Genomic DNA, 23,474 nt, shown 5'->3' on the forward strand with positions numbered 1-23,474 from the left:
CACCTGGACGTAGGTTACTATCTATTAGTTCATATTTTTCTACTAGCCTATTCACCGGTGGTGTCCTGCTTCAAGAACGATATTTGACAAAATTGTTTACTTTATCAAAATCACAGTAAGCTACTAGCATGGAAGCAGGGAAAACTCATTATGTCAACCATCTTAGTTGCTCTCTAGTTTCTACTTTTTTGTGCGCGTGACATTTGTAAAGATGACTTTATGTACGCACATACATAAACCTGTAGCCTATAACAAATATCTGAAAATTGCGTTGTTTATATATATTTGGTTACAGAGATTTGAGCATTTGGGAAGGTTTGGCCGGACGTGCCACGTCACACAGCATGAATCCATCCATTGGTCAAACGCAAGCATATGCTGCTCCTTTTTCCTCCCTATGGCAGTTTTACGCCTCAAACACTAAATAATATTTTGCCCAATCAGCCTAACAAAGCGCATACCTTTGAGAAACACTTTTTATGACTGTCATATGCATTTTTAATCGGCTTTGTAATCGTTTGTAGTAGTCGTTCTCTTTGTGTTGGTTTGTTTTGCATCACTTTTCGAGACAATGGAGTCTCTTCGCCATCAGCGCTTACAGCCCGGTATCGGATACGGAGCGAGCGCGACCGGGACGCTTCGGTCCCTGCGGCCCGGTGTAACGGGCACTCTTTCCTCGGCACAGGGTTCCCGCATCTCGGTGTCTGCTTCCCCGGGGCCGCCGCCACCACTGCCGCCCCTTCAGCTCCACAGCCTCGGGTCCGGTATCATGGGCAGCGGGTTCGGTTCGGTGGACATGGCGGCGGGTCTGGGTCTGTCCAATCCCACCAACCCTGCGGTTCTGCGGGAGGCGGTGGACGCGGTGGTCAGGAGCTTTGCCAAACACACGCAAGGATACGGCAGGGGTATGTGGGGTCAACATGGAGATGTTTGCACTATGAAATCATACGGGTCAATGATGAATAATGACAAAGCTTTTAAAAACATAGTTCTAAATGTAAAGCGCTTAGAAATTTAATGTGTATAGGCTATTCAAATATGGTTCTTCTATACAAGTTGATGCATGTTTAGGATTTTTTATTATATATTTACTTTAAAATGTAATGACTAAAAACAGTGTATTCAAAAAGTAGTGTAACCAACATAAAGTAATACTTGCACCTTGAGCACGTGAGTAGCCTAACGTTACATATTTTTATTTTCACAAATTCATTTTTAAATAATGAGTATCCTTCAATTTTACTGGGGTTATGCTACCATAACTAGGGTTACTCTTTCATAAAAAGCACAAAATATGTAGGCTAATATGTAAGATTATGTATTAGCACAAGGGGGTTTGTCATTTTCACAACACAATTGCCTTTCTGCATGTTGGTTGCACTGACTTTAATTTGGCAGACTTACATTTTTCAAATATTATTAAATTTTTTTTTATTTGACTTTATATCCCCCCCAAAATATGACTTCAATTCAGAAATTATAAACATGATCGTAATAGGAGAGGTTTTCTTCATTCTCTGTAATAAATTTTTGATGTATTTTTGAATTATTTAATAAGCTAGATCTGGACCAAAAAAAAAAAAAAAAGAAGCACCAAATGCAAGATACTTCAAGCAAACACGTTCAGAAATGTGTTCTTAGCAGCATGGGTTTTGAATTTCATTCCACTCCAAAAGAAATATATATTTTGCAGTAAATATCAATCCTATATTTAGGATCATTATGATTTGTTTTCCATTGTGCCAGTATTTTCATGATGATTAAGCACATCCCTCTCCTTATTATCATTGCTGTAATGCGAAAAAAGATGAATGCAAATAATATTTTTGATACATTTTTTAACATTTTATAGAATTGATTTTATAATTTATTTAAATTAAGTTGAGAGTCATCAATAACAAAATCAGAGAGATGGTGGTTTCATTGTTATGAAAATGTCACACTGCAAAAAAACAACAACAACTAAAAACTGGCTTAATTTTTTAGATTTTTAATATATTGGAATATTATCTGAAATAAATATTACCCAGACATGTTCTTCATAAGATTCAGCCCCCTAACAAGACTGTAGCACAACATTCAATTATGTTGACGAGCGCTCGAAGCAGATTAAGTCCCCTGACATGCTGACCTAAATACATCGAAGGGATTATTGTCAGATAAATTCTGTTGCCAATGCACTTTAGAGGCAGGTTAAGTGTTTTAATCTACCTCCGAGACACCTCAGACCATCTGAATGTAACAAGCTCATCTTTCATTTGCTGAAGAAAGACCATTGTGATCATTTTCACATTACTCTCGTCCAAATAAACCACCCTTATTTCCTGTTAGAAACCATAAGCAATTCCACAACAACAAGCTTCCTTTATATATTAAATGAGCATGTGCTTTTCATTGTGTGCTGAGACAGTCATAGCGAAAGATTTATGAACTGTTTTGCAAAAGTTCACTGTAGATATTTTGCTCGATTTTTTTTAGCCCTCTACCATGCTATCTCTAAACAAACTTAAAGCGCAAGTTCCCGATTTTCAACCTGCTTTGAATTGTTACAGTGTCAGTAGTATATGTAAATGAACAATGATTACTCGCTCTTTGTCTTACTGGGGGTTTGTTCTTCGTACGTGGATTACTCAATTAGCTGGATTTCATTATTGACGATTTGACATGATCCAAGATTGTTAGGTTCTTCGAAGCTCATCCCGGAGTTGCTGTCATAGCAACAGATCCGTAATCTCAAGCATGCTCGGGAGCAGCTTATTTCATGTAATCAGGATTAGATTGCATCTTTTTTTAAGTGGAGGTGATACTCAAGGCCATAGTAGGTACTACATTTGGTTTGAAACTTACTTCACGTGAGTTGCATCGCTATACCGCCATTCACAAATCCTCTCCTATGTCCTCTTGGGATATGAGATGCTCACCATCAGATTCTCTGCAGAAGCAATAGGTCATCCTGGTACTTTTCACCTACTATGTATTTGGATAAACTGTGTTTTTCGCATGCGATATAGTTATAGGAAGTATTCTATTTCGAACATAGCGACTGCATTTAGTCATCCAGTTTGCAATGGAGACTACAAACACAGAGGTTTCTCAGATTTTCATTGCGGTGTTCACTCTAAATTTATGAGTCTTTACAACATTTGGCCACTGCCTAGAACAGGCTGGATCCTTCACTGGAAAACGGAAAGTTATCCTACTCACTCCCGCTAGATGTTTACTCTTTTAATTCTTGCACGAATAAGTCGACACCATTATGACTAAAAATTTGCTAAGAAGTATTTCCTACTCAAGCAGTATTTGACTCTGGTCAATCTGATAGGAACAGACTGGAAGTGGCCTTAGATGGCAACATGCCCAATGCATTATGGGTGTTGAAGTTTATCTACCTATTTAGGCCATCAGGCCTTTTTTCTTGTTTTTTTATTTTTTTAAATCTGCTTTCGACTTTCTACTGAATGGACACCCAAGTTTTATTGAAAGGTCATTTTGCAAGTGGTGAATTACCCCTTTTAAGGTGCAGTAAGGGATTTCTGAGAAACGCTGTTAAAAGTGGATCGGCCCGAACACCACAGCAAACTTGTATCCAATCAGCAGTAGGGGGCGTGTCCACTCATGATGGGGGAGGAGAGAGAGTGAGCGCAAGAGGGAGATTTGAAGAAAGACTGTAGAAAGAGAGATGGTTGAGAGACATTAAAAAAGAGAAAATGGATATCTCTGGAAAAAGAAGGGTTATGATCAGGCAAGAGCTTTAGGACCCGCGTTAATATTACAAAAGCTTTCCAGTGCTGGAGAGACCAAAGGGGGATAAGGCCTGAAAACCATTGCAGAGTTTGCGTTGTTTCTGCTCCATATGCGAGTAACGTGATTTTGAGTGTGTGCTGGTGGCTACTAACAACAAACTCTTGCTTCTGCTATGATAAAGAGACATCCACTCTTGCATTGCGTGTTTGTGCATTTTGGGGGCGGAGTGTTTGTTTGGGTTGATTTTATAATCAACAGTGACTACGTTTACATGCAGCCAATAACCCGTTCAAAACCGGAATATTAGCAATAACCCGGTCGCGGCCGGTTTTTAAAAACCCGGATATTATACCTGGGGTACCCCTTTTCTAACCCGAATATTTGGTCATGTAAACGCGTATCGGCATATCCCCATCAAAAGGAACATTGATTTGTGTTCTGCGCATGTTCTATTCGCAAGGAATCTTGGTCTTTTGAGTAGAGACGGCGCATACAGAAACCCGCGTGCAGTATACCGGAAGTAAACAAGAAGTAGAGGTAAACATGGCGAGACGCAGCACAGCACCACACTTTTGGAGCGAGGAGGAAAGCGCAAACAAAGGCGATCGCTATCTGCCCCGAACTATTCATTATCCGCGTGTTGCTGCTGTTGTTGTTGTCTTTGGATACAGGAAGAAGAATCGGAAATGACGCATATTGCATCTTAAGGTTGTCCGTACGTCCAGATGCTAACCGTGCGTCGCCGTTTACATCGGGATATTGCCAATTGATTACAAATTCCATGTATACAGGAGTAACTCTCTCTGCTCACGCATGTAAACGGGTTATTCCGAATGTTTCAGAAACCCAAATAGTGACCTTAACCCGACCATAACCCTAATTTTAACAGCTTGTAAACGTAGTCAATGATTCTCAGAAATTGCTTACTGCACCTTTAAAGGTAATATACACTCACCTAAAGGATTATTAGGAACACCTGTTCAATTTCTCATTAATGCAATTATCTAATCAACCAATCACATGGCACTTGCTTCAATGCATTTAGGGGTGTGGTCCTGGTCAAGACAATCTCCTGAACTCCAAACTGAATGTCAGAATGGGAAAGAAAGGTGATTTAAGCAATTTTGAGCGTGGCATGGTTGTTGGTGCCAGACGGGCCGGTCTGAGTATTTCACAATCTGCTCAGTTACTGGGATTTTCACGCACAACCATTTCTAGGGTTTACAAAGAATGGTGTAAAAAGGGAAAAACATCCAGTATGCGGCAGTCCTGTGGGCGAAAATGCCTTGTTGATGCTAGAGGTCAGAGGAGAATGGGCCGACTGATTCAAGCTGATAGAAGAGCAACTTTGACTGAAATAACCACTCGTTACAACCGAGGTATGCAGCAAAGCATTTGTGAAGCCACAACACGCACAACCTTGAGGCGGATGGGCTACAACAGCAGAAGACCCCACCGGGTACCACTCATCTCCACTACAAATAGGAAAAAGAGGCTACAATTTGCACGAGCTCACCAAAATTGGACAGTTGAAGACTGGAAAAATGTTGCCTGGTCTGATGAGTCTCGATTTCTGTTGAGACATTCAGATGGTAGAGTCAGAATTTGGCGTAAACAAAATGAGAACATGGATCCATCATGCCTTTACCACTGTGCAGTCTGGTGGTGGTGGTGTAATGGTGTGGGTGATGTTTTCTTGGCACACTTTAGGCCCCTTAGTGCCAATTGGGCATCGTTTAAATGCCACGGCCTACCTGAGCATTGTTTCTAACCATGTCCATCCCTTTATGACCACCATGCTACTTCCAGCAGGATAATGCACCATGTCACAAAGCTCGAATCATTTCAAATTGGTTTCTTGAACATGACAATGAGTTCACTGTACTAAAATGGCCCCCACAGTCACCAGATCTCAACCCAATAGAGCATCTTTGGGATGTGGTGGAACGGGAGCTTCGTGCCCTGGATGTGCATCCCACAAATCTCCATCAACTGCAAGATGCTATCCTATCAATATGGGCCAACATTTCTAAAGAATGCTTTCAGCACCTTGTTGAATCAATGCCACATAGAATTAAGGCAGTTCTGAAGGCGAAAGGGGGTCAAACACAGTATTAGTATGGTGTTCCTAATAATCCTTTAGGTGAGTGTACATGGACATATATAAACCTGGTCTGACCCTTAAAATATTCGTCCAATGTATTTGTGTGTACGCAAGTACTATTAAGTTACTTCAACTTAAATATAACAAGATATCATGAGTTTGATGATATGTGAAATGTGATTGCCGTTGCTTCAAGCTACATTTGAACTCATGAGCCTTAAAATATACTTGAATGGTGTTGTATATTCTGATACAATGTTTCTGATTCCCACAGTGAATGTTGTGGAGGCCTTACAGGAGTTCTGGCAGATGAAGCAGTCACGGGGTGCCGACCTGAGGAACGGCGCTCTTGTGGTCTACGAGATGGTCCCATCCAACAACCCTCCTTACGTCTGCTACGTCAGTCTCCCCGGGGGAAGCTGCTTCGGGAGTTTTCAGGCAAGCACCTCATGCCACATTCCCTTTGCTTTCTCCGATGCGTTTCTCTCAGATCTTCCGAAAAATAAATAAATGTGTTTTGGTTGCCATCTGCGTCTGCATATTTTTGTGTCTAATGTTTTCTCTTGAGGATCTCTTGGAAGTGAATTCTGTGAGCATCTTCAGGATTCGATTACAGTGTGGTTTAAATAGCATCTTTGATCTTCTCAGTTCTGCCCGACCAAAGCCGAAGCGAGACGGAGCGCGGCCAAAATTGCCCTAATGAATTCTGTTTTCAATGAGCATCCATCTCGACGCATCACAGATGAGTTCATAGAGAAGAGTGTGTGTGAGGCTCTTGCCTCTTTTAACGTGAGTTCTCACAGTAATCTTTATTCGGTTAGAGGGATAGTTCATTTTCTCACCCTCATGTACTTCAAAACACTTGTTGATTTGATTTCTTCTGTGAAACACAAGTTGATTTGAAGTGCTGATTGATTCTCATGCAGTTACAAAGCATGCACTGGAGCTTTCAAGTTTAATAAAAGCAGATCATGTGACTCATGGGCTGCAGTCAAAGAAATGTTAAGATTTTCAATTAATAAGAAATGAATTGTGTAAAATTGTGAAATATTATTACAATTTAAAATAACCGTTTACTATTTTAATATATTTTAAAATGCATTTTATTTCTGTTATAGAAAAGCTGAATTTTCAGCATCATTAATCCAGTCTTCAGTGTCAGAAATCAGAAATCATTCTAATATGCAGATTTAAAACATTTCTTATTATTATCAATGTTGAAAACAGTTGTGCTGCTTAATATTTTTTCAGGATTCTTTGATGGATAGAAAGTTCAAAAGAATGGCATTTAATGAGCTTTTGAAATATTTTAACTATTATAATATTATAACGCCATCTTTACTGTCACTTTTGATCAATTTAATGCATCTTTGCTGAATAAAAGTATAAATTCATTAAAAAAAAAATCTGATTGACCTCAAACTTTTGAACAGGAGTGTATTGTTGACATTGTTTATCTTTACTCATCTTTATTTACTGCAGGGAAACAGAGAAGAAGCTGATAATCCTAGCACAGGCATCGGTGCTTTTCGCTTCATGTTGGAGTCTAATAAGGGCAAGTCTATGCTAGAGTTCCAGGTAAGTGAGATCATGATTGGACGGCATGGAAAGATGTAAATGTACATGTGATTTTAACATTATTATAATTTTTCTTAGGAACTGATGACAGTTTTCCAGCTTCTCCATTGGAATGGTAGTCTCAAAGCCATGAGAGAAAGGCAGTGCTCCCGTCAGGTGAAGACAAATATTCTATTTTCAGTTGCAAAAAAAGTAATATCATGATGAATCACATAGTCCTTCAAGTTTAGCGCACTACGAAAACATGCTGTGACTTTCAGATCTCAAAACTTCAAAAATACTATTTATTACAATTATTCGGACATGATTGCCCACTTTTACATGTCAACAACAACTATATTGAGTTCAGAAACTTGGCCAGGCCAGTCACAGTAATAAAAGAAAAAAGTAGCGTAGCTATTATCACAAATTATATTAGAAAGGTATGCCGAGGAATTATAGTTAACTGAAGTTAAAACCATAAAAAAAAACTTGAAATAAAAGAAACGTTAAAGGTATAGTGGAGGATTTTCCCAAATTTTAGAAAAGAATCGCCCCTCTCCACTTTTTGAAAAAATGCACATGCGCAACACTCTACCTGCTCCCGACAAGCCTATTAAACATGTGCACGAGAGAGCATGCACGAGCCTAGTTCTCCTCGTGCACGCTCTGTTTACAAGTTGCTGTCTGTGTGCGTGACTTGTGCCAGGGCTAGCATCGCTAATCATAGCTTACATTAACTTTTACTAGCAGTGATTTTAAATGGATTTCTCCAAATAGCATGCCAAACTTTACCTGTCGAGTAGAAACTTCGCGACTGAGGCATCAGTGGGAAGCCCAACCTGTGCTTTTAGCGCACGCCAGCGTGTGAAATATTCTCCCAAAAACACTCTGGTCTTGTTTCTTTCTTCAGAGGCCTTTCTCTTCTTGTCATACAATTCGTAGACACTTTTTCTCTTGCGACCCTCAGACATTTTGAAAAAACCCGGTGAGAACGGCGAGCTTCAATGAATGGCTGAAACCGTAGCTCACCACACATATACACCTGAAAGTGCGCATGCACAGAAAGCGAAAACTACCTAGGGACGAGCACGTACGACGGCCTTACGTAAACATATCACCAGAATGATTGACAACTAGGAGGACCAATAGTCTTGATGATCCACCCGGAAAAAGAAAATCCTCCACTATACCTTTAATATATAAAATGGAGGACCAATAGTCTTGATGATCCACCCGGAAAAAGAAAATCCTCCACTATACCTTTAATATATAAAATATACAAAAACTTATTTTAAGATAGTTGTATCTTTTCTTATTTAAATTTTATTTAACTTGATATTTTAGAATAAGTAATGCTAAAATAAAAATGTAGAAAAATATAAAAAAAACGAATTCAATATATCGATTAAAAAGTAGATACTAAAATAACACTGGCAAAATGTTCATAAAAAATTAAATGTGACAAATATAAAAATCGAAACCAATTCTAAATATTAATACTATCATACAATCTCAATGAAACTAAAATAACACTGGAGAAATGTTTATGAAATCTAAAATACACATTTGCCACAAAAAGCTTTATTTTATTTATTTGTATACTTTTTTTTATTTGTTATTAGTCCCTTGTTTGTTCCTTGTAAATATTTATTTGGCGCATTGATGTGTTTCACAGACCTGTCTACAGTATGTATAACAATGATCCTCTTTGGTAAACAGGAAGTGCTCGCTCATTACTCGCACCGAGCGCTAGACGATGACATGCGTACTCAAATGGCCGCCGACTGGGTCAGCCGAGAACACACTTTATCCGGGACCATCAATCGGGAGATGGCCGCCACCGAGCGCGAGCTGGAAGAGGCTCGTCTGGCGGGACGGGAGCTGAGGTTTTATAAGGAAAAGAAAGACATTCTGCTAATGGCAGTGGGGCAGCTAGGTGGGTCAAACACTACAACTCTGCCCTGCACATGCTGAAGAGTATGAAGACGTGTCAGACGTGGCATATGATTGTACCAGAGAGCACTCCAAAACTCAAAACACTCTTTTTTTTTTTTTAACTATGTATGGAAGTGTGTTTGTGTGCGAGTCAAATAATCAGCATTTTGAATAATTCCACAGACATTGATTCTGTTGACATTGAAACCGAATCAAGTGCTATATTGCTATTATTACTATACCAGTATTATCCTCCAGTGTTACTGATTGACTGTACTGGCACATGACATACCATGTCTGAGTCGGGAAAATCAGTTTTGAGGCCTTCTTAAAAAATCTTTGCATTGTATTCTCATGAATCCTATTACGCATGGGCGCTGCTGCTTTTCTTTTAGCTAACTCGCCAAAGCACTGCCCATTAGTTTTTGTTGTGTGGACAAAGCGATATAGTAATTTCCAATATTCTGCGTTTATATTCACAAAATAGCCTTGCTCATTTATTCGCTACATATTGTGTGCTTTTGGTGAATATACAGACCTTTTCTTTGTAATGTTAATCTAAAGTATGTTTATGTAAACGCGCATTTATATACAGTACTTTTAAGTTAACTAAACTTTTCCGCGAGAGCCATAAGTGTTTGTTAAGGAAGCAGCCACACTATATTTTATGACACAAAGGTCAGATTTTCTCACACTGTCATAGCACAGGAAACATACCAAGGCTGTTTCCTCCTGCCTATGAAGCTGTGCCCTCATCCGATTGCCTGTTACCTTCGTGATTGTAGAGCAATCATGCTCATTTCAAGGCAAAGTTTTATTTCTACCTCCTTTCTCAAAACTTTTGTGAATTTTTTTTTTTTTTACCATATATACATATGAGTGCAGATGGGATTTGTGTTAAGATGAGCAATGCTTTGCAATTAGATGCTTCACTAAGGAACAACAGGAAATTAAACCATACACCGGCAGTCAACATTTTGTAATAAATAAGATTTTTAATAATTTTTAAATAAGTCTCTTATGCTGATTTGATGTTCACTTATAGTCAATCATTATTGGTGGTCAGTTATTAATGGTGGTTCTTATTATTATCAATAGTGAATTTTATTTTTTGCTGTTTAATATTTTGTGGAAATATTTTTGATGAATAGAAAAAAAAATTTGAAAGGGAAAACGTCTCCGGTTACTATCGTAACCTCGGTTCCCTGAGAGGCGGGAACGAGACATTACGTCACTGACGTATATGGGAACTCCTTCCTTCTCCATTTTCACTGAAATCTTATAGGCTAACGCCAGCTGGAGACAGCTGGCCAATTGACGCGAACATGCAAATGCTGACCGGTCCGCGGGCAGTATAAATAGCATGGGCGCGACAATACGTCAGAATAAGACTGAACGCTAGCACAGCTGATCAAACGGCGAGCACGGCGGCTGACGTAATGTCTCGTTCCCGCCTCTCAGGGAACCGAGGTTACGATAGTAACCGGAGACGTTCCCTTTCAAGGCGGTCACTTCGACATTACGTCACTGACGTATATGGGAACTGTATAGAATCCCGCCGTGAGCGCAGTGAAGATAAGCCCTGAACGGGGTCAAGCTACACTCCCACGAGACAACAGTTCTAAGCCAGCAGCGCCGCTAGGAGCACTCGAACTGATAGGCAAAACTAGACCAAGAAACGTCTGTTCCGACCTTACCAAGTTGCATATCCAATGCAATGAAGCGAAGGCTGCACTGGACAGGGCAGCACAATACCATAAGCACTCAAGCACGAGTTAACACAGTGTCGACGGCAATAGCGGTGACAGCTGCATAACCTTATAGCCATACACAGAGTTAACAGACATTGAAAACTACTGCGTAATGCGGAACAGCTATGTAACAGTCATAACACAGAGTTAGCAGCAATGGTAACTCTGCATAATGCAGACTACTGCACAGCTGGTGGTTAACAGTTCATGAGTACATGAATAAAACTCACCGAACCCACGACGCTATAGGCAGTGCATCAAACTTGAAACCCTGGCGAACGTGTTCTGAGAAGACAGCCAGCATACCTAAATCCCGTAGGCATTAAGCCAGCATTGCAAGCGTCGAATTCAGTGAGAAAGTCTCAGTATAAAACAGCACGTCCCTAGTACCATCCACCAAGCACACAAACAGCTAGACAGACTGCTGCCTTGTGATCCACGCACATCTGCAAAGCCCTTACAGGGCCAACAGCACTCTGAGCATCAGCATCACGTGAGGCTGACGGCTCAGCAGAAGGCGGGCAGGGATCAATCTGTGCTCTGAACGGTGTAAGCGACTTCGGAACGCAGCTTGGTATCGGACTGAGAGTGACACTGCAGTCACCAGGTCCGAGACAATGCAAAATCTTTCACTTAGAATGAGCGTAGGTCTCCAAAGTGCTTCGCTGGGGCGAGAGCAGGTGGAAAGGCCATCTCAAGGAGAGCTCTCAGCACTTATTAGTGTGAAGTGTCTTGCTCAACTATGGACCCAGCAGCGGACACACAAGAAGGTTCCACAGCTTGGGGCTGGGGTGCCAATCGTGCCGATCGCCTGTAGAAGCAGGACCTTCCTGAGGGGGATTGTCATGGGGGGCCCCATAACTCTCTCAGGTCCATGAACCGGGGATGATAGGCCAGTAAGGGGGTCACGAGGAAACTGACACTCCCTTGTAGAACATAGCCGATGTTCTGTAGCCGACGTACAGAAGTGCAAATTAACACATAACTGAATGTACATAAACACAGTGCTAGTGGCCGTAGCGACAACAACTGTGAATATACGCAGTTAGATAATAGCCCCATAACAGCATAGCACCTCAGTAAGTACACAAACACAGTCGTAGCCGTAGCTAGAACTATGAGTATACGAGTTAGTACAGAATAGCCAGTTGCACTGAAGGAAACGGGGCAACATAACAGCGTAGCACATGTACGTAACAGCATCGGTCGCTGTAGCGCCAACTTAATATACGCAGTAGCTCAGTATAGGCACTGAAGGATACGGGGCAACACCGCAGCATGAACACATCCATGTGCAAATAAAAGCAGCGCAGGTTGCCGTATCGACGGACACTGTGAATATGCACAGTTCGACTGGGATAGCTAGTTGCACTAATATACAGGGCAACATGACAGCATAACACAAGTGCGTAAGAATAGCGCATCCATGTATGTACATAAAATGCAGCGTAAGTCGCCATAGCGACAGAAACTGTGTAGAGACAGAAACTGAGATGCACAGTTAGATCAGGATGGCTAGCTGCACTGAAGGAAACGGGGCAGCATTACAGCATAACACATCCGTGTACGTACATACATCCAGAAACTGTGAATATGCACGGTTAGATTAGGATAGCTAGTTTTGCACTGAAGGAAACAGGGCAACAAAATAGCAAAAACACGTCCTTGTACGTACATAAGTGCAGTGTAGTCGCCGTAGCGACAGAACTGTGAATATGCACAGTTAGATAGGACAGCTGGTTGTTGCACTGAAGGATAGAGGGCAACATAACAGCATAACACATCAGTGCGCACATTTAAAACATGTGTGTATAATGCAGCGCAAGTCGTCGAAGCGACCGAAACTGCATGAATATGCGCAGTTCAAACATAATAGTCCGTTGTTGAAGGGCATCATAACAGCATAACGCTTTAGTGTGTACACAGATGCAGCGCAAGTCGCCATAGCGACAACTGTGACTATGCACAGTTAGATAGGATAGCTAGTTGCACTGAAGGAAACAGGGCAATGTGATAGCATAGTTACATTAATGTGTACAAAACACAGCGTCAGAGGCATAGTGACATCGACTGTGAATACGTAGTTAATCAGAATAGCCGGTTGCACTGAGGATACAGGGCAATATATAACGGCATAAATCATAGACACATATCAATGTACATAACACAGCGTCAGTGGCATCGCACAACAACTGTGAATACACAGTAATCAGAGTAGCCAGTTGCACTGAGGAAACAGGGCAATATATAGCGGCGTAATCGTAACACATATCAGTGCGTAGTGTGTACACAGCGTCAGTTGCATCGCACAACAACTGTGAATACATAGTAATCCAGAATAGCCATTTGCACTGAAGGATACAGGGCAATATATAACGGCAAAAATCATAACACATATCAGTGTGTAGTGTGTACATAAACACAGCGTCAGTTGCATCGCACGACAACTGTGAATACGCACTGCGTAGAATACGTAGTAGTCAGAATAGCCATTTGCACTGAAGGATACAGGGCAATATACAACGGCAAAATTCATAACACATATCAGTGTGCAGTGTGTACGTAAACAAAGCGTCAGTTGCACCACGTAACAACTGTGAATACGCACTGCGTAGTAATCAGAATAGCCATTGCACTGAAGGATACAGGGCAATATACAACGGCAAAATTCATAACACATATCAGTGTGTATTGTGTACGTAACAGCGTCAGTTGCATCGCGCAACAACTGTGAATACGTAGTAGTCAGAATAGCCATTTGCACTGAAGGATACAGGGCAATATACAACGGCAAAATTCATAACACATATCAGTGTGTATTGTGTACGTAACAGCATCACTTGCATCGCGCAACAACTGTGAATACGTAGTCAGAATAGCCATTTGCACTGAAGGATACAGGGCAATGGCAAAATTCATAACACATCAGTGTGTATTGTGTACGTAACACAGTGTCAGTTCGCAACAACTGTGAATACGTACTGCGCAGTAATCAGAATAGCCATTTGCACTGAAAAATACAGGGCAATATATAGTGGCATAAGCATAACACACACATATCAGTGTACATAAACACAGCGTCAGTGGCATCGCACAGCAACTGTAAATACATAGTTGAATCAGAATAGCCAGTTGCACTGAAGGATACAGGGCAATTTATAGCGGCATAAATCACGAACACATAACAGAGTGCAGTGTGTACGTAAACACAGCGTCATTTGCGCTGCACAACAACTGTGGTTAAATCAGAATGGCCGGTTGCACTGAAGGATACAGGGCAATATATAACGGCACAAATCATAGCACATATTAGTGTGCAGTGTGTACATAAACACAGCGTCAGTGGCGTAGCGACAACAACTGTGAATACGAAGTTAATCAGAATGGCCAGTTGCACTGAAGGATACAGGGCAATATATAACGGCACAAATCATAGCACATAATAGTGTGCAGTGTGTACATAAACACAGCGTCAGTGGCGTAGCGACAACAACTGTGAATACGAAGTTAATCAGAATGGCCAGTTGCACTGAAGGATACAGGGCAATATATAACGGCACAAATCATAGCACATAATAGTGTGCAGTGTGTACATAAACACAGCGTCAGTGGCGTAGCGACAACAACTGTGAATACGTAACGTTAGTTAAATCAGCATGGCCAGTTGCACTGAAGGATACAGGGCAGCCTGACAACATAAGCTGTAAGCACATCAATATGTAATGTTATGTAGGCCCAGCGTCAACAGCATAAGCGGTAACGACTGCGCAACCCCGTAGTCAAAACTGACTAGAAGGGGGGTAAACACTCACCGGATTGCGGCTGTGCACTTTCCATTGTCAGAGCGGGGCGTCTAGAGACTCATAGCATCCGCACTTTCTCATTTAGACACGGAGCCATGGCCTTTGCCTCGTCTATCTAGACGCGCGTCTTGCGCACGACTGAGTTTACCAAGGACGTCGTGGAAGACGGAGTCTTTCTTGAAGTATTATCAACAGAGCCTATCGCGTCGAGTCCTTCTAGCGAGCCCGCGAAGAGGACCGGAGTGGCGACGGGCAGCGTCAACTAGGGCGGGAGAGGGCCCACCAGCGGCCTGCTGGCGGCAGTGGGCCTCATCCCCGCTGATGCCCGAGTTTATTCCCCTGAGGACGCACACTGTCCGGCACAGCCTTTGTCGTCCGTGAGTGCGGCCTCGGTTGATCCTTGTTAGGGTAGAGCGAGTCAATAGGACCCGCACATATCTGGCATATAGGTTAGCAGCCATCGGATGCGGGGAGGAAACATGGTGAGTAACCTCTATTGCAACTTCCACGATGACTTCAGATAAGACTTCTAGCGTGAAGAAAGAGATTCTGACGTATTGTCGCGCCCATGCTATTTATACTGCCCGCGGACCGGTCAGCATTTGCATGTTCGCGTCAATTGGCCAGCTGTCTCCAGCTGGCGTTAGCCTATAAGATTTCAGTGAAAATGGAGAAGGAAGGAGTTCCCATATACGTCAGTGACGTAATGTCGAAGTGACCGCCTTGAAAGGGAACTTTTGTAACTTGTCTTAAGTGTCACTTGAATCAGTTTAATGCATTGAATAGTGTTCGATTCAATTCAGGTTTTTTTTTTTTAAGCTCGAACGGTAGTGTATCACAGTTTCCACAAAAACATTGTTGTATAAAACTGTTTACTACGGATCTCCGAACAAAAAATGCGGGGGGAAATTATGTACATGGTCAGCACATTTTACTCATTTGTTCCCTCGTTTTAAAGGGATAGTTCGCTCAAAAATGTACCCCACTTGTCAACACAAAAGAAGATATTCTGAAGATTGTTGGTAACCAAAAAGTGACAGAATTGTATCACTTTAAGTAAATTGTGCGGACAAAAATATATATAGATATATCGTGGCCACAAATTAACAATTCGTTCTCTCGTTTTTATAAATCGTGGCAACGATTTATAAAACGTTAACGTGACGTGTGACGTGAATGTTAACGTGGTTTCCTCGTTTTACAAAAAAGTTGTAATAATTAGTTCCCTTGTTTTAGTTAAATCAAAACGAGGCTATGTTCACACTTAGCGTCTTTTTTCAAACTGCCAGCGTCTGTTCTACATTATAACCCTATGGAGTAAACCGTTTTTTCAAAAACGTCCTGAGTGCTTTTTAGACGCCACCGCCGGCGTCTTTTTCTGCAGCTCAGAGCGTCTTTTTAAGTTGAAAAAAGTTCAACTTTTCTGAAAAGAACGCCCTACGTCAAGCGCCTTTTTGACAGCTGACCAATGACAAGCGAGTAGCGAGACCTGTCGTTTCCATAACAACAAAAACAACAAGAAAAAATGGAGCACCATACAGTTTCCTTCCCCGTATAATGTCGTGCACCCACAAACGTCTTTGTGAACCGACATTCTCCTCCCCGGTAACTTCAAAAGCCAACGCAAGAGCCAACTTTCTCTTTCTCGACATTTTTTGCATCACACAGCACTAGGCTACTGTTGCAGCTGTTGTTATAGCAACAAAAGACGCTCTCGGCTGCTATTTGTAACCGAACGCTGCCAGCGTTTTTTTTTTTTTGCTAAAAAAACGTCGTTGTCAACTTTTTCTTGTCAAAAAAGATGACAAGATTTGTCTGCATGTGCGGGGATCCATAATACATGTTTCTTGAGCAGCAAATCAGCATATTATTATGATTTCTGAAGGATCATGTGACACTGAAGACTGGAGTAATGATGCTAAAAATTCAGCTTTGACATAACAGGAATAAATTAATAAGTTATTTTAAATTTCAGCAATACTTTATAATATTAGTATTTTACTGTGTTTTTCATCAACTAAATGCAGCTTTGGTGAGAATAAGAGACTTCTTTCAAAATAATTAAAAATCTAATCTACTTCCAAACTTTTGACCAGCAGTGTATATGGCGTCTTATAGACACTTGTTGGTTTCCCAACTCAAAATGGGCCTTATAGCCTGTACTGTTTATAAAATAATTACAGTTTAAATCATTAAAATGCTATCAAATATTTTAAAATGTAACCCCATTCTTATTCCATCATCATAATTCATTGTATTACAATTGATTCTTATGTGTTACTGGGTGAAGTGATGATGTAAACTTGTTAATGTTTCATCCCAGTCATTTGCTTCAGTATTAGAGGCTACGACAGCATGTCATCAGTCAGTTACATTTCAGATCATATTGGATCAGCTTCGAAGGATCACTGCGGTCTGCTTGAACTGAACTTTAAAGGACTAGCTGCTAAATCTTGATACTCGTCACATCATAATGAGGATGTGCGTATAGTGCGGAGCTTTAATGATTGTCATTATTAGCCAGGCACAGTTCTGAAATTATACTTTTAAGGGCTAAATGTAATCGAAATTGTGTCGAACATCAAACATCAAAGTTAAACTGCAGAACTTAATTCATTTAAAGCCCTTGTAGTATATAGGCTTGTATTATTAAAATTGGAAGACTATATTACAGTCCATAACTTGACATAAGAAACAACGCAGAGTTTGTTAAAATACAGCTTATAATCTAAATCCCCCTTTCTTTAAACTTTCACGATGTGCAGGCGATTATTTAGGATCCCTTCAAATTATTTATTTATTCAGACCATGAATTTTGTGAAATGACAATGATACATTACAGTAACAGTACTATTTGCAGTTACTATCGATATATCTTTTTCAATGTAATTATTATATGAATTGTATCATGTTTCTGAAAAGGATTTCTTTGTGAGTGTATTTTCAATGTAATTTTTCAAGACCTCTGTTTGTTTGTTTTTGTCTTTTGAATCCATCATATTTCACTGAAGTGTATTGACATGTAAACTGCATATACATGTGCATTGCATATACATTGCATATAATTTTATACAATTTGTTGGGCCTTTTCCCTGCTGTTTTTACACTCTTGTTTACCAAATTTATTTTTTCAATTAATACTTAAGGTAGTGAATTTGAATCGGTGCATGTCGAGACATTTTATACATTCTCTGTTTGTTTTGTATGAATAGTCTAACTGCCATTTTTCATGTTTTACAAGACTTTGATGCATAGCCAATTTTTTTGTTGATTTATATTCTTTACAAATCAATAAAGAGCCTTTTCATATATGTGTTTATTTTAGTGTAACTTCTCACAATCTTTATAGTCCAGTCATTTTAAGCCAAAACGGGGGTCAACCTTGAACAAATTGCAACAGAAGCAAACTCAACTGATTTTGTATCCTCAATATGTCCTGAGTAAGGAAAAAAAAGCCCAGAAGAATCCCATTAGGGGAAAGTTTCGAAAAAGACCCAAATATAGCCTATTCATACACCTAATCTTCTAACCATACACCTTAAATTTTTTAACCTTTAGATATCACCATGAAAATTACTGAGTTGATTACTTACAACAAGACGAACAAAAAATGTATTACAAGGTTTTTTTAATTGTTTGTTAACATGGACAAACGGTGCATAATTATGTATGTGCTAATTTGCATAAATACCACAACAGATCTGAACATTGGGTCTTGCCAGGTGAAAATGTCTTGTTGAATCTTGTTGACACATAACAGTAAATACTTAATATTAAGGTCTGAATGGAACCCATTTAGGCTACCCATGAGCATTAATACATAGAGGCGGGAAGAAGTACTTTAGAAACCAGCCTTTATTAATTTTTAAGAGATTGGGTTTGGGGCTGGGTCCGTGGGACTGTTTCTGGGGGACGAGTCTGAGGGAAGAACAGGAGACAATGGTAAGGGGAATGCAGAAGACAAAAGGTAGGTAAAATAAAAAGTGAATCCCCAGAAACAGTCCCACGTAAATACATTGAGCTTCCATTGAAGAAATTAGACTTTTATTGAGCAGGGACTTTTATTTTTAAACCAATGAGTTACTTGGGGAACTAGTAATGTTTAACGTCATAACTCTTTTATATATTTATGTTTGTTTACAATATAATACGCCAATTTGAAAAACAAACGTGCTGTACTATATTCATATTTTAAAGTAAGTGATAAATTCAGCTCATTAAACAAACTTGCTGACATTTTTTTGTCGGGCAAAATACACTACTACCTTTTAGGGGTCCTTTATCACCCCCGGCGCTGTTCATGTGTGTTAGTGAATGCAATGACAGATTGTGAGAGATATCTGCTGAAATATTTGTGAATTTTGACAAGTATTTATGTCGTGCTACGAGTGGTGGCTATGATTAATATTCGCAACTAAATAACGTTAAATTCATTAATCTTATACTAATCATGTGGGCGGTAGCATCATCAAGGTTTGTCCTTCAAAGCTGCTGGAATCTTTCACATCTAAAATCTTCCTTGAGTCGAGTACAGAATCTGTCACAAACAGCATGCAAGGTAAGCAGAAGAAAATGAGCATCTTTAATAACGCACTGACTGATATCACAGATTGCAGATTTGTAGTGATTTCTGCCAGTTATTGTTTTGACTTCATCTTGCACAGTTGCAAATATACATAATTTTATAAACTGATGACTGAACATGCTCGTCATTGCTCATCTTGTTTATCTGTGTCTAGTCTGATGACTAGACAGTAGACACAGATCAACAGCAATTCATGAAAGCACATATGTAATGCAGTTTCACTGAAATTACTTTGAAGATGGAGTTGTGATGAAAATACATGTACACCTTTTGACTTTTTAATCTTCTTCTAGAATACAGTAATTGTCGAACGCTGTTGGAAGGTTCCTTTATCAAAGGAAGGAAAGCCACCCAAGCTACATCCACGTCGACACAGAGTGTACCGCATGGTTGAGGACAGAAAACACGATTCCCAGGATAAAATGGAGCTCATCCTCTCCGAGACCGTGCCCAGTGAGTGCTCTTGCATTACAAAAATATTGTCATATTTTTCGTTTGGATTTTTGATGTTACGTTTTTTTACAGAGCTTGGTGGACGAGGCGACACAGTTTTTGTGAAAAAATCATTGGGCCGCAACAAACTGCTACCCCAAGGCCTGGCTGTCTACCCTTCACAGGAAAATAAAGACATGTTTGCAGAGGAAATAAGGGTTAGTTACATCTACAAATCAGTTCATTTGTCATTAACATAATTTCATATGGAAGCTAATATCTGCCACATAAGAAAAAAGATCATGCTTTTGTAACTTATAATTATGGCATGTCAACATTATGACATACTAAGTCATAATTATGAGATGAAAAGTCGAAATGATGACATAAGTCATAATTTTGACTTGCATCATAATTGTGATTTATTCCAGAAACATTTTTTTGTATGTCATAATGTTGACTTTTTGTTAAATTGTTAAATTTGTTGAATTTCGACTTCTCGTAATTGACTTTCTATGTTATATTTTGACTTTTTAATGTAATAATTTTGACACCAAAGCATTATTTATTTTTCCTATGTGGTTTTTCCTGTAGCTTCTGCGTGAGGGACGGCCAGAGGACCGAATCCAGACACGCACAGGACAGCTAGTGAGTTATCTTGTGTTTTAAACTATAAAACATAATTTCTAAAACAAAATTGCTGGTTTTATATATTGCTGTCAACATGAGCAGCTTCATTTTGTGTTTGTGTTCATTTTGCAGACTGTTGAATTCCTGAAGAAAACACAGCTTGTAGTTGCCATGCACACTTCACTACAGTACTCGCTCACAAAAGAGATCGTTTGCAGGCGGTTTCTTAGACAGGTAAGATACGAGAAAAAGGAAACATTTATTTTTATTGGAAGTATAAATTCTGTCCAACACAGAATCTTAATTTTCAGAAATGCAACATAAAATGCAAGTGCAAAAAAGGAAAAAAGTAATGCATGCCTACATTGTTGTCTGTGGTTTTGTACCATTGACTGTATTTCTGTCCTCAGCTCGGTGTGGTTGTGCCGACTCATGCCTTGACTCTTCCAGAGGAACCAATCACAGGGCCTGGAGAGTACTGGTGTGATGTCACGGTAAGTCATTGACTTTCCAAGTGCAAACAGTACAGTTATATGATCATTTTACACTTCTGGGATTGAATGGTTTCTTGCTAGCCTGGCAACTCACCATAGACAGGGCTCAATCCGAGGGGCGGGATAAACGGCTGTCCTTCGAATTCCCTCTGCTCGCAATAGAGCTGGTAAGTCCCGCCCCTTCCGTAAAACCCCGCTGGACCTCTAGGTTGAAAAATCATCAATGCAAGTGAATGGGAGAAAATAATTATTTTCTGGTCCCGTTTGAATTGTGCCATGAATGTGAACACATGTTGTGTGTGAATTTTTTATATAATCTTTCATTTTACGAGTTTGACAGTATATGGTATGATTCTTCGGCTAGCAGTTGTGGGAAAGACATAAGGAGAAAGACTACATGTCGCCTATGTGACGTCACCCCATAAAGTTGACTTACCCGTGGTTTTCGCCAACCTCAACGATTTTGTCCTCTCCCTGAAAGAAGGCGGTGAAGTGCACCAAAGACACAGCCATGTTTAGCGGGATCCGTGAGCTAGTGTCCGTGTGCGAGTGGTGGTGACGTTTCAAACGCGTCGAAAGCAGCGAAGAGTTGCTCTCACACAAAGTCTAACCGTATCAAACTTCTACCCGCTAAATTGTAGCATTCTTCACACGAAAGATTATATAAAAAATTCACAGACAAGTGAGACAACATATGTTCACATTCATGGCACAATTCAAACGGGACCAGAAAATAATTATTTTCTCCCATTCACTTGCATTGACGATTTTTCAACCTAGAGGTCCAGCGGGGTTAGCGAAGGGGGCGGGACTTACCAGCTCTATAGGACAGCGCTTCAACCAACCAGAGCGTTTTCCCAACAGCGGAGCTAACGTAAGTTGATAGATTCAACTTTTGAATCGGGCCGGCAAAACTACGAACACATCTTCCTTTTTTAAGAATGACTTAAGTGCCGTTCTATGCTCTTTTCTCAAAGAAAAGCTTAAAGGGATAGTTCACTTTGAAATTAAATTTTGGTATGTTTTAGCTTACCTCAAGGGCATCCAAGATGTAGGTGTCTTTGTTTCCTCAGTAGATTCAATTTTGATATTTTTAGGTCAAACCGTTCTTGTCTGTCAGTCATATAATGCAGGTCTATGGTCACCACCTCAAAGAGCATGCACAGAGTCCAAATTAAAACAATTCCCCATCGTCCAAATTAAACAATTCCCCATCGTAAGTACACATTGATGGCCTAAGACACGAAACGAGCGGTTTGTGTGAGAAAACGAACTGTATTTATATAGTTTTTACCTCTTGTAACACAGCCACGTCCAAGTGATCTGATCTGACGTGTACGCAGACTGGTGCATAGATATATACACTAGATGTCGCCTTGGCTATGGCATTCGTTCAGTGTACTGCCGTCACCAAGGCGACATCTAGTGTATATATCTATGCACCAGTCTGCGTACACGTCACACACTAGGAAGCGCCCGCGCCCTCAGATCACTTGGACGTCGCTGTGTACAAAAGGTAAAAACGATATAAATACTGTTCGTTTTCGCACACAAACCGCTCGTTTCGTGTCTCAGGCCATCAATGTGTACTTACGATGGGGAATTGTTTAATTTGGACTCTGTGCATGCTCTTTGAGGTGGTGACCACAGACCTGCATTATATGACTGACAGACAAGAACGGTTTGACCTAAAAATATCAAAATTGAAACTACTGCGGAAAAAAAGACACCTACATCTTGGATGCCCTTGAGGTAAGCTAAAACATATCAAAATTTTATTTCAAATCCCTTTTCACATCCCTTTAACTCCAAGACTTCCAGAGTCGCGGCCAAAGCCGATTCGAAAGACTGTTCGCCAGCAGCAGCAGCCATTCTTTGCTTTCAAGTAGCAGGGAACCGTCGCAACTCTGTCGTCATTATGTTAAGCCCGCCCCACCTACTCTATACACGATGTGATTGGCCTGACCCAATTTAGTTTTTTACAGCTCCGAAAGTCAACGGAGAGTTGCTAGACTACCCTGGCTGCAAAATACATTTTGCTGCCGCTAGGGTGCGTCTAGATTTCTAGGCTAGTTTCTGGCAGAACTTGCTATCTGAACAGTGTTTGGTCTCTCAGGTGAATGGAGTGGACACGGTCAGGGTGCCCATGCCTGTGGTGCCGTATGTGGAGCCCAGCCAACTTTTGCTGATGAAGAAGCAACAAAAGCAAGAACAGTCCGATTCAGAATAGTGTTTTCTTGGAGAATATACACAAGGAATTTGTACAAATAAAATGATTGTTTATTTCTTCCCGTGTAGTCTTCATTCTTTGGCCTGAATAAATGAACATCAGTATGTGTATGCTCAGTAAGAACAGGGCACTAAATGTGTCTGTACTTGTAATTTGAGAGGTGCTGTTTTTATTGCTATGATGCTTTTATCTTTAAAATATATTGC

At 40.3% G+C, this 23,474-nt stretch overlaps 2 protein-coding genes across 2 annotated transcripts; both read left to right on the forward strand.

Annotated features, from left to right (window-relative positions):
* The first annotated feature begins 426 nt into the window (after window positions 1-426).
* On the forward strand, window positions 427-10,323 carry lix1l (limb and CNS expressed 1 like). Its single transcript, XM_084422988.1, has 6 exons — window positions 427-905; window positions 6,123-6,286; window positions 6,497-6,637; window positions 7,331-7,426; window positions 7,505-7,582; window positions 9,128-10,323. The coding sequence occupies exons 1-6, from the start codon at window positions 572-574 to the stop codon at window positions 9,380-9,382; spliced, it is 1,068 nt and encodes a 355-aa protein (XP_084279114.1). The 5' UTR covers window positions 427-571; the 3' UTR covers window positions 9,383-10,323.
* Window positions 10,324-19,160: 8,837 nt separating this feature from the next.
* mrpl9 (mitochondrial ribosomal protein L9) lies at window positions 19,161-23,327 on the forward strand. Its single transcript, XM_084424663.1, has 7 exons — window positions 19,161-19,455; window positions 19,776-19,935; window positions 20,008-20,132; window positions 20,509-20,562; window positions 20,677-20,778; window positions 20,955-21,038; window positions 23,155-23,327. The coding sequence occupies exons 1-7, from the start codon at window positions 19,348-19,350 to the stop codon at window positions 23,266-23,268; spliced, it is 747 nt and encodes a 248-aa protein (XP_084280789.1). The 5' UTR covers window positions 19,161-19,347; the 3' UTR covers window positions 23,269-23,327.
* The last annotated feature ends 147 nt before the right edge of the window (window positions 23,328-23,474 follow it).

Source organism: Rutilus rutilus, assembly GCF_951802725.1.
Source record: "Rutilus rutilus genome assembly, chromosome: 11".
Taxonomy (NCBI): Eukaryota; Metazoa; Chordata; class Actinopteri; order Cypriniformes; family Leuciscidae; genus Rutilus; species Rutilus rutilus.

Coding starts and splice junctions, on each gene's coding strand:
- lix1l (XM_084422988.1), top strand. CDS start 572: ATGGAGTCTCTTCGCCATCAGCGCTTACAGCCCGGTATCGGATACGGA. Junction 7,427..7,504: donor AGTCTATGCTAGAGTTCCAG/GTAAGTGAGATC, acceptor AATTTTTCTTAG/GAACTGATGACAGTTTTCCA. Junction 7,583..9,127: donor AAAGGCAGTGCTCCCGTCAG/GTGAAGACAAAT, acceptor TTTGGTAAACAG/GAAGTGCTCGCTCATTACTC.
- mrpl9 (XM_084424663.1), top strand. CDS start 19,348: ATGTGGGCGGTAGCATCATCAAGGTTTGTCCTTCAAAGCTGCTGGAAT. Junction 20,133..20,508: donor TGTTTGCAGAGGAAATAAGG/GTTAGTTACATC, acceptor TTTTTCCTGTAG/CTTCTGCGTGAGGGACGGCC. Junction 20,779..20,954: donor GCAGGCGGTTTCTTAGACAG/GTAAGATACGAG, acceptor TTCTGTCCTCAG/CTCGGTGTGGTTGTGCCGAC.